The sequence below is a fragment of the Elephantulus edwardii genome, unplaced genomic scaffold (assembly GCF_000299155.1).
Source record: "Elephantulus edwardii isolate Elephantulus edwardi_28Jun2011 unplaced genomic scaffold, EleEdw1.0 scaffold00014, whole genome shotgun sequence".
Classification (NCBI taxonomy): domain Eukaryota; kingdom Metazoa; phylum Chordata; class Mammalia; order Macroscelidea; family Macroscelididae; genus Elephantulus; species Elephantulus edwardii.
Genome location: NW_006399764.1, coordinates 25,551,238 through 25,563,120, shown reverse-complemented (window position 1 = coordinate 25,563,120; position 11,883 = coordinate 25,551,238). Strand labels below are relative to the sequence as shown.

The 11,883-nt window shown below is 44.3% G+C and overlaps 1 protein-coding gene across 1 annotated transcript in view; it reads left to right on the top strand.

The window, feature by feature from the left end:
* KDM4C (lysine (K)-specific demethylase 4C) overlaps positions 1-11,883 on the top strand; it is a 311,865-nt gene that overhangs the window by 160,403 nt on the left and 139,579 nt on the right. Inside the window, exons 9-10 of the mRNA XM_006881356.1 lie at positions 6,385-6,665; positions 9,430-9,692. Of these exons, the coding sequence (XP_006881418.1) occupies positions 6,385-6,665; positions 9,430-9,692 (544 nt within the window). The remainder of the gene's footprint in view (positions 1-6,384; positions 6,666-9,429; positions 9,693-11,883) is intronic.

Sequence of the window (11,883 nt, the reverse complement as noted above, 5' to 3'; positions counted from 1 at the left end):
AACCCCTCCCCAGGCCCCTCCCAGCTCCTCCCCCAGGCCCCTTTTAGCACCTTCCCTGGGACTCCTCCCCAGCACTGTTTCACCAGTGTAGACCAAACCAGTCAGTAGGCAGCATGTTCCCCAAAACAGTGTTTGATTTTCCCACTCATCATTCCTTCCTTCCTTTGTTTTATGAACGTTTGAAGCCAAGTGTTTTCAGTTCATGAAATGTATGATAAATATATTGTTTTTGGAAAGGATGTATGTTGTGTTTGAGAAGAAAAAGTTCTACCTGGCAAATTGGATAATTGTAGCGTGCCATAGACCCTTTAGTCAAATGTGCCCAAGAGCCATTCATCTACTTTATCAACTTGATTTTAAACTTTTTCATTCTCCTGCTTATTTTCTTTCTGTCCTGAGTTGTTCTAATCTTCACATATCAAAGATCCCAGGATACTATGTTTTCTCATCTGGAAGCTAAACCTTAGCACATTGTAGACACTCGAGTTAATGATGCAATATTCTTGTGAAGTGCGATGGATGATGTCTTTGAGCCTTGGTGTCTTTGTGAATGTCACGCTACCTCCCATTTCTGTGACAGTGGCATTCCATTTCAGCCTGCTGTGGTCTTTCAAGACCAAATTATTTTTTGTGTATTAAATATGTAAGGTTTTTTCCCTTTTTAAGATGATATTTTTCAATTTTGGAAGACATTTTGACTGAAATACTATATATTATATAATTTTATGCAACTTTTGAACATTGAATCATGCTCTGTTAACTAGTCTGGTGACTAGTTTATGATCATGTTTTAATGTAGTAAAATAATTTAGTAAAACTTTTTCTTTTGTTGTTATTTTTAAAATCATTTCTCCCCCTCCCCCTTTTCTTGTGTGTACCGTGAATCAGATCTGACTGGCACAGGGGGAGATTGCCCCGCCTACATTACAAAGATCATTACAAAAGCTGAAGAAGAAGAAAAGACCAGGATGGATGTCGGCTGAGACTCTTGAGTATTGCATTAGAGTGCTGAGAAGCCAAAGCTAAAGGAAGAAATCAAAGAGCGGAACAGAAAATTTCAAAAGGCAACCCGGGACGACAGGGCAAAATACTGTAATGAAATGTGCAGAGAGCTGGAGTCAGAAAATCAAAAGGGCAGAACTTGCTCAGTATTTCTTAAGCTGAAGGAATTGAAAAACAACTTCAAGCCATGGGTGGTAATACTTGAAGATAGTTTGGGTAGAATGTTAAATGATCCAGGAAATATCAAAAGAAGATGGAAGAAGTACCCAGAGTCACTGTATCAGAAGGAATTGGCTGACTCAGAGGAATTTCATGAAATAACATATGAGCAAGAGCCTATAATGATGAAGGAGGAAGTTCAAGTTGCTCTGAAGGAATTGGCAAAAAACAAGGCTCCAGGAGTTGACAGCATACTAGTTGATTTATTTCATCAAACAGACGCTGCCCTGGATGTGCTCACTAAGTTGTGCCAGAAAATCTGGAGGACAGCCAGCTGGCCAACTGACTGGAAGAGATCGATATTTGTTCCCATTCCAAAGAAAGGTGACCCAACAGAGTGCGGGAATTATCGAACAATATAATTGATATCACATGCAAGCAATATTCTGCTGAAAATTATCTAAAAACGTTTGGAACAATATGTCAACAGAGAACTGCCAGATGTGCAGGCTGGATTTAGAAGAGGTCGTGGTACTAGGGATATTCTAGTTAATGTTAGATGGATCTTGGCAGAAAGCAGAGAATACCAGAAGAATGTGTATCTGTGCTTCGTTGACTCTGCAAAGGCTTTTGACTCTGTGGATCACAACAAGTTATGGCTGACTCAGAAGAATGGGAACCCCAGAACATTTGATTGTGCTAATGCAAAACCTACACTTCGACCAAGAGGCAGTCGTCAGAACAGAGAATGGAGACACTGGATGCTTCAGAATCAAGAAAGGGGTCAATTAGGGATGTATTTTGTCTCCATACCTTTTTTTTTTTCCTTTCTTCTTAAGATCCATACCTTTTCAATCTGTATACAGAACAGATCATCCGAGACGCTGGGCTGTTATGAGGAGGAATGTGGCATCAGGATTGGTGGAAGAATCAACAACCTGTGTTATGCGGATGACACAACCCTGCTTGCTGAAACTGAGGAGGACCTGAAGCGCTTGCTGCAGAAGGTCAAGGACTGCAGTCTTCAATATGGATTGAAGCTCAACGTCAAGAAGACAAAGATTGCCACCACTGGGCCAATTGGCAGCATCAGTATGGATGGTGAAGAGATTGAGATAGTTAACAGTTTTAGTTTACTTGGTTCCATAGTCAACGCTCTTGGTAGCAGCAGCCAGGAAATCAGGAGATGAATTGCATTGGAAAAGTCAGCTGTGAGGGACCTCTCAAGAGTACTGAAGAGCAAAGACATCAGGCTAGAGACTAAGGTGTGCCTGATTTGGCCTATAGTCTTTGCAGTTACATGCTATGCATCAGAGAGTTGGACAGTGACTAGGGATGATAGAAAGAGAGTTGATGCCTTTGAGCTGTGGTGCTGGAGAAGAGTGTTGAATATACCGTGTACTGCTAGGAGAACAAACAGGTTTGTCCTGGAGAGGGTGAAGCCAGAATGCTCCTTGGGGTCAAGGATTCTGAAGCTTCGTCTGACATACTTTGGGCATGTTGCAAGGAAGGACTGGTCATTGGAGAGGGACATCATGTTTGGGAGAGTGGAGGGACAGCACAGGAGAGGAAGACCCTCAATGAGATGGATCAATTCTGTGAGTGGAGTGGTGGGAATGAGTGTTTTTTAGACAGTGAGGTTGGCACAGGACAGAACGGCATTTAGGGCTCTTGTACATAGGGTTGCTATGAGTTGCAAGCGACTCGATGGCACATAACAACAACAACAGTTCCAGCTGAGCATCTGGTGGATTCGAACTGTGTGTCTTCAGGATTGCAGTGTGCTTCTTTGCCACTAGGCCACCAGAGTTCCCTTACAAAATGGTTTTTAATGCCTGTGTGTAGTTAACCTTCTTTATTTGGACCTGTAGTTTATTTTTCATTTTTGCTGTTTATTAGATGACATTGATTTGTAAGCCTTGCCCACCCAGATGCTTATTTTCTGATTTATTACCCCTCTGTCTTATTTTCTGTTCTTGGTAGCAATGATAACAAGCAAAGAATTTTTAAAAAGTGGAGTCACATCTCAGTAGTTTATAATATTTTTTAATGAACGGAACTAGTTAACTGTAGAAATAAAGCTCAACTTATCTATTACCCTGTAACTTACACTGGTGATCCTCTGTATGGCTGGTTCCCCTTTCCCTTTTTAAAAATATTGCACATTTTCCTCCCTTTCCCAGTTCCATTTGTAATGCTTGGCTTGTTTAAGATTGTTTTAATCCCTTTGATGTCTAATTTCATCCTTGCACTATTCAAGTGCAGTGTTTCTTATCTACCCATTGTTTTCCTTCCCCGCCCAATCCATCCTATTGTTTCAACAGTGTATACGGTATTAGTCCTTTTGTTAAGTGAGTTATTTCTCTCAAATGTTTTCCAGATTTCATCCTGTTAGTGCAGTGTTGTTTTTTTTTAGCTCATCATTTTTCAGTGCTTCATAATATTCTATTCTCTATCCATTCATTCTTGATGGGCACGTGTGCTGCTTCCATGTCTTTGCTATAGTGAATAATGCAGCAGCAAATGTGTGTATACATCTTTTTGTTACGGCTCTGATTTCTTTGAGTTATATACCCAGTGATGGGATAGCTGGGCCAAATGGAATTATCTATTTTCAAATTTCTGTAGAAGCTCCACTCTGTACCATTTTACATTCCTGCCAGCAGTGTATGAGAGTTCTGACATCCTTGCCAACATTTGATATTTGCTGTCCTGTTGATCTTTGCTGTTGTTTCTGGGTTGAGAGGATATCTCATTGTTTTAATTTGCATATCTCGAATAACTGGGGATTTTGAGCATTTTTGTTTGTGTTTATAAGCTGGCTGACTTTCTTCTTTGGTGTAGAGTCTGTTCATATCTTCTGCCCATCAAGCCCACTGCGTTGACTCGGCTCGGCTCCGGCATCGCCACGGTGAATCCTCCTGGGAGCACACTGCCTTCTCTTTGTCCCATTGGCTGGTGCTCAGCTCTGGGCTTTTGGTCAACATTTCAGCACTTATCCTACTGCTCTCCTGAGATGTCATACAACGACTTGTATTTAAAAAGCCCTGAGAAACACCAGTGTCAATGGCTACTGCCTTGGACAGATGTTTCTCAAGACATCAGCTTTGAGAGCTGGGTTAGTTCATCCTGAGCTCAGAAGGAAACCAGCAGAACATCTGAGAACTGCTGCGTAGTGTAGAGAGCACACGGCTCTCACCGAGTGTACGATCTGGGCTCCTGGGTGTGGAACTCAGTGTTCCTCTCCTCTGACAGTGAGATTTTCAGTAGGGCAAACAAATCTGTTACCATCTATTTAGAAAGCCCAGTGTTAAGGACCTTATCTAAATTGTTACCTGTGAGTTGACCATTGCTGATGGTTCTTTCTTGATTCATACAGATTGTTGATCTTCTTTAATTCATATTCTCTCTGGGGACATCTAATCAAGGGAATGATACGTTGATGTCTAAAAAAGATGTCAGCCACTTTATTTCACTTCCTTGGTGGTGCAGTGGTGAAGCACTCAGCTGCAAACTGCAAGTTGATCCGTGTGAACCCACCAGCCATGCTCTGGAAGAGGGATGTGACAGTCTGCTTCTCTTAGAGGTGATAGCCTAGGAAAGTCTTAGGGGCATCTCTCCTCTGTCCTAGGGATTGCTAAGCCAGCTCTGGAGGCTTAATAAGAAACTGTGCTGCAGTGTCAAAGGCACCATCCATGTCCATCAGCCGCTCCATGGGAGAAGAATGGGAAGTCTCCTCCTGTGCTGGTTACTGCCTCTGAAAACCCCCTGGAGGGTCACTTATTAGATGGTTACTACTCAGCCGCACACAACGACAAAAGCAACAACAGTGAGGACGCTGAGTGGGAGGTGATTCAACAGAAACAGATTTGGGTGTTGGTGGCATGTCATGTGAAGGGGTTTCTGTGGACCTTGTCAGTCACTGTGGTGATGGGGATACGATGCCGTGCTGTCCCACCCTCCACAGCAGCTGCAGTAGCTGTCACTTCTCCTGTGTTCAGCTCACCCCTCGCTTCCTTCCTGATCTCTGATCTCTCTTTCCCCACCTTGTTACAGCACTTGTGTCATGGTGTGTGTTTTGGTGTATGTGTCTCTTGTAATGTGCATTGTGGTTTTATATCTGCTCTGGATACTGAGATTTCCTATGGAATTGTTCCTACATGGAAGCATTGTAAATGTTGTGCCTTGATCAAAATCTGCAACAAAACTGTCAAATGACTGACAGAATAGAAAATAGAAAAGAGGAAAAAAAAGTGGCGCCCATTCTGAAAATAACAAGCTCATGTTAAATGTGACACACAGAGTTCTCTTTCCTCCTGCTTAACTAAGGATGGTTTGGCTGTGTATCTGAACGGGTTCATTCTGGTCTGAAAGTGTGCTTTTGCACCCCAGGTATATGTAATCACAGTCTATATTTTAACAAGATCCCCTGATGATTCATAAATATACTTGACATCTAGATGATTCCAAATATCTTTGGTGAAGGGGCCATTTCTCAGCAAGGAGTTAAACTCAAACCAACCTGTTTGAAGCCTTGGATTTGGCTTTTGATTTTATTATCTTTTTTATACCTGAGAATCATACAGAGCCAAGGAGAAAACGTAGTTCACTTTGTGGCATCTGTGATTTACTTGGGTTTTAACACCAGCTTTGTGGGATCTGCTGATACTCTTTTCCTTTCTTCATTGTTCAGATTGCCATTAATTTACTGATATTCTTTCCTCCCTCTGACATTAACTCCCCCTCACCCCACCCCAAACTGCAACCCTTTCCTCCTGCCTACCCCTCTGCTCCCATCCCTTCCCTTCTTGAGCTCCTACACATGTTTTACTAGTTATCCTTCTATTTTTACAATAATGGCCCCATGCAGTATTTGTCCTTATGAGACTGGGCTAGTTTACTCAGCATACTGCTCTCCACGCTCTCTTGTTACTGTTGTTACAAAATTTTCACAATGAATTTTATTTATCCTTAATATTTAATAATCAGTTATCTACATTTGTGTCAGTTTTGCATCTTTAGAACCTGTTTCCAAAAATGGTTATGATCTTGGTGTCGGATTATTGCACCAGCTGGGAAGACTACTTTGCAGAATGAGTCCAGCATTGCTGTTTTGTTCTCCAGTCTGGGAATAAGTCATCTTCTTAGGGCATTTGTCGTGGTGCGTGCTCTGCGCCGTGGATGGCAATATTCTGTTCTGACGGCAGATTCTCTTGTTAACAGCTTCCAGTACGACGGTTCTTACCCTAAACGGCCTAAAACCAGACATGATGAGGACGAGTCAGACACAGAGGAGGAGGCCTCAGATGAAGAAGAAGAGGTGTCCGACGCAGCTGGTGGGGCTGAGCTGCCCACCCCTCCTCCCCGGGCCACACACGAGCTCAAGGTTGATGACAGGCTGGATGCAGCAACGCAGCTGCACAACGGAGCATCTTCCGAGGAGGAAACCTCTGCGGAGGAAAAGCTGCTGGATTCCAGCCTGTCTTCTAACGTCACAGGCTCAGGTGAGAAAGTGGCAGAGATGGATTGTACGGTGACCACGCAGTGGACTTGGACATGGAAGAGATTGGGAGGACGTTGTAGGCTTTGCAGGGTTTTGATTTGTTGTTGATAGGGCCCCGAGGCGCTAGTGTTGAACTTGATTGTACCCAACAGCAACAACATGCTTCTCATGCAGCTGTTTCTGGCCTGATGCCGTACGTTAGTGTGCGCTAACACAGAGACCTGCGACTCCGGGGACCTCAATCAGTAAGTTATGGATGGTTTTAGGTTCAGTCAGGAGGCCGAGGGAGTGGTCCAGAGCCAGACGCAACTCTGCTACTTCACACACGACCAACTGTGCCCATTTGGTTAATAACAAAGGGGGTTACCTCCCCCCACTCCCCCACCCCTATGAAACATCTAAGTTTTTCATTTGTTCAGTACTGAGCATGATTATTAAAACTAAATGCAAAGAAAGAAAAAAACCAAAACCCTGAAAAGGAAAGGGAAGCTTTTCTCAATGGGACTCAATTTATGAGACACAATATGCTATTTTTTTGAACTCTTGCATTCTCCTGAAACAGAGAAACCCAATTATAGATAAATTTTTGCAAATTCTTAACATTTGATTTAATTTTCAGAAGAAAAGGAAAGGATTTAAGTTCTAGAAAAGAACAACAAAAATAATCTGGTGAGGCTGTTTCTGAATGCTAAAACCGGCCGTTTGTCAATCTTGGCTGCTTTGCCGCGTTTCTTGGGAACAGCTTTGATGCCTTGCCTCTTTGAGATTTTTTGGTTTTCCCTTCTGAGTATATGGATGTGTTGGAAATGCCTGTCCCTCTCCTGTCCAGTGCGCCAGCATCTCCTGCAGTCTTGAGTCTGTGCGTGAGTCTGACCGTCTCCGTTACCTCCACCCTCACGTCCAGCACTCTCGTCTCCTGCCTTTGTTACTGCCAGCATCGCTTCTGTCCTATTTCCCTCTCTCTGCTCTCACCACGGCTTCAGTGATTCTCTCCGTATGGGGTTCATGTTGTTAGGTGTGGTGAGTTGACTGTGACTCGCTGAGACCGTAGGGTGATGGGTCTGGACCCTGCTCTGCCCTGGGCCATCCTCACCCTCTCTGCCACACGACAGCCTATTGTCATCACTGTGTCGTTCTCGCTCAGCAACCTCCCTCCCTCCTTCACTGACTCTCCTTTTCCAGCACGATGTCTTTTTCCAAGGCCTGGCCTCTCCTTACACCATGTCTGAAATATGTGAGGCCACACACACTGTCCTTCCCTGCATGGATCTTGTTCCTACCTTTTTCTTAATCTGATTCCATTTTCCAGAAAGATCAAGTCCTTGTTGTGGTTCTGAATAGTCTGGTTTTAAGACTATTTTTCTATCCTCTTTACCTTTTGGTCTTACACTCTCTGTGAATTAGAATTTCAGCCATGAGGTTTCTTCTAAGGCTTGTGTGTTTCAGTGGGCGGTTCGATAAATAAGCAGGTAAGTTACAACCCAGTCTGGATAGTTCCACGGTAGAGATGGTGTAGGGAGTTACTGACCTACATAGGAAAGACCCTAACAGAGCTCGAAGGCTGAACAGGAAAGAGTTCTTACACTCATAGCTGATTCCTCAGTCAGGTTGTGAGCGATGGATAATTCGTCAGATTGAGAAGACAGGGAAGGAACCCAGCACTGAGAGAGCAGTTACATAATAATAAAAACAAAAACGGGACAAATTCCCAAAGCCTTTGCTGTGAAGTGGATTCTGATGCACATGGACCCTGTAAGAAAGGCCCACAGGGTTTCCCCAAGGCTGTAAATCCTTATGGAAACAGACAAGCATGGCTGGGCCGCCGGCCTTCCGCTAGTGGTAGAGAGTGTGACTGCTGTACCCCCGGGGCTCCCACCCGGGGCTCCCACCCAGGGCTCCCCTCTGGGCCCAGGACATTCACGTCCTCCTCTCTGATCCCTCACCATCTCGTCTACCACACTAGAGTGGATTAATCTAATTTTTTAATTACTGCATAGTTTAGATTCAAAGGACCAAATTTCATTAGTTCCTTAGACCATAGTTCCTGGCATTTTGATCTCCAGCTTTTGAGAGCTGCTTGAAGCGTTTGAGAGGTTGATAAACGGAAAGTTCTCCTCTTAGACACGAGCCCAAGGAGGCCTTGACTTTGCCCCGCATCAGAGCAAGTGAATAGTGGTGAACATACGTGTGCAAGCACGCACAAGCCAAGTAGAGAAAGGGTAGGGGCGGGAAGGGAAGATGTGCTGTTCCCTGGAATCTTCTCCTGTTACATGCCGGCTTTGATAGGAGGTTAGTGCAGGAAATAATGGGTGCTTGATAGGAAATAACTGTTGGAGGATAGGAAGTAATAGGAAAATGTAATAGGATGGGAAATACAGCTGACTGATAGGAAATAGTTGCATCTGCACTGCCCTCGTGATCCTTTGAGTCTGGTTGGTTTACTAGCAGCGGCTCTTAGCTTCCTTCCTCACGGGATCCAAATTCCTGCATTAGAGGATAGTCCATTATAGAAAAGATTCAAATTTTTAGGAAAAATTCACTGCTGTTTCTTCTCTGGCTTGTCTTATGGTGATGCACTGTAGTGGTGCTCTTTTTAATATCTTGTTTTGTAGGGCTTTTTTTTTCCCTTTTGCCAAAGTCTGAGATTTCACCTTGAGGTCTTACCTGTGGAAAGGTACGGGAGGTTGGAAGGTTGTTATGCAATTGAGAGTCATTTAAATGATTCAGTAGACGGTCGACTCATGGTGTCCTGCTCCATCCCTCAGGAGACGACTCATCAGTGACGGAGGAAATGAAAACTGAGCAGGCTGGTGACACCGTAACTTCGCAGAAGGCCTCGGTGATGTTCAAGGACGCCGACTCCTCCCGGCTCTCAGGGTCATCCGAGTCGTGCTCCTCAGCGACCGAGAGTAACAGTGCGTGGACCGAGGGAGATGAGAGTGACGTGGAGAGCCGCGCGAGTAGCCTGGAACCCGGAGAGGTCCCGATGGACCCCAGTGGAGAGAAAAATGGCTTCAAACCTCCTCATGTATGTGGTACTTCTGTTCTTACTGGATTTATGTATGTCGAGAGCCCTCTCTGAAAACACCATGCTGTGCACTGAACTCTTGCTTGAGGGCAGAAAGAAGTAACATTTCACATGTACGCATCTTAATCGTGTTTCCTTAGATAGATGCCTGGGAGGTAGCTTCTTGCAAACTCCTCACAAGGTAGCATTCAGAGAGCTTGGAACCCCTGGCTTCATATGGGAGCTTAGTTTGCCCATTTAAAAAAAGTTTTTAAAAATCAAATTGTGTATTCACATGAGGTTGAACAAATAGCTTTGAAAGTTTCCATGCAACCTTTGCCTCATTTACTCAGCAGGTAACGTCCTTCAGAATGACCTTGTGGCGTCTCAGCCAGGATGCTGATGCCTGGCTCTGGTGGTTCAGCCCTTGCGGGGTTAATGGGGCTGGGATGGGCTTGCCCGCAGAACTCTGACATCCTGCTGTCAACAGTTTATATCAGGGCCCAGGCTTCTTCCTGTGACGTTTGCCTGTGAATCCCCACCAGCCCACTGTCTTCATGGACCTGAGTTCCAAAAGCTGATTGACTTCTCTCTGGCTTCTTCCTCCCACAGAGAGCCCTGGCGTCCCTCAGAGTCCTTTCTTTCTCTCAAAGTATGCTGTTGTTAGGTGCCGCTGACCCGTCTCCAACCCATAGCGGTTCTGTGTACAGCAGTGTGAAACGCTGCCCATTCTGTGCCATCCTCAACAGCTCTGCCCTGCCCAGCCCATCCCTGCAGTCACTGTGTCAATCCATCTTCTGGAGGACCTGCCTCTTTTTAATGGACTCTTTATTTTACCAAATATTATGTCTTTCTTCAGAAACCAACCCCCCTGATAACTTGCCCAGAATGTTTCCAAGTCAAGTCCTTTTAGTCTAGTCCGGCATTCATCTGTGGAACCTTCGATCACAGTGCTCCGTCACAGTGGCTGAGTGTCACTCAGCTCTTCAAGTCTTTCGGTTACCAGCTTCCTATTCTGATGTTCTGGAAAGATCCTTCCTGTTTCTTGATGTTCTAGGATAAACATCAAGATGTAATTGTTTGAAGCCATTGGGATCTAGCATAATGTTAGTATTAAACCTTTTTGACATACATTTGAGTAGGTCAGGTGATAGTGAATTGTGTGCGCAGAATTGTATGGTGGTCACTTTGACCTGTGTGACTTTGTTCAATGTCCACAGAGGAGGCTGGGCGCCAGGCACCCCTTCCTCTTTGCTCCTGCTCCTTCTCCCCAGGCCCTTTCAGATCCAGCACTGGCTGTGGGATTGGGTCAGGACAGTAGATTTGAACTCCTGACTTCCAAGATGCCTTAAGATGACAAGTCAAATAGTAATTTTCTGACTAGGTCCTATGACTCTCAAAATGATTCATGCTTTTGCATTACACTTGACACAAAGATCATCCGATCTACTCATTTGTCCATCTGTCAGAAACATATGAATACAAGAACATGGCCTAACTTAATTGAGGACGTGTCTAAAGGCAGTTTGAATGTTGAGTATTCATGTACCATGAACAAAATTTACACCTCAATTTTATGTAGGATTAAATTGGAATTCTTTATGAAAGGACATTTGCCAAAGGCCAGTTCAGTTGTATTTAGTCAAATTCTGTAAACTTAAAAGCAGTAATAGAATCCTTCTGAGTTTCCTTACTTCCAAGGAAAATGCTATCCCACCAGGGCTTTGCTCCATCGTTTCCCAGAGCCGACACTGGCAGCTCCGGAGACGGGGTGGTGCTGCCACGGCTCGTGCACTCGGGGTGCCCCTCGTCCAGAATTGTGAATGGGTCATGTTTTGTTGACACCAAGTGCCAAACAACCCTTGTGATCAAGCTCTCCTTTTTTCATGTTTATATCATTTTGTCCAGTGTTTTCTTGTATTAGTGAGGACGGGTGGTCCACTTGTCTAACTGCAAACTAAATGGTTAGTGTTGGAACCGCCAGCTGTTGCATGTGAGGAAGAGGAGACAATTTGCTCCTGTGAAGAGCCTCATACTTACGGCCTTTACATCAGAACTGACTCACAGTTGACCCTCCGGTGGCCTTCTGAGGCTATAAATGGAATTTGTTGGGGTTTTTTGGATTTTTTTTTTATAATGAATTCTTCTTATGTGTGTACCGTCAAATTGGATCTGACTGGTACAGGAGGCGATTGTTCCTCCTTCTTCAGCA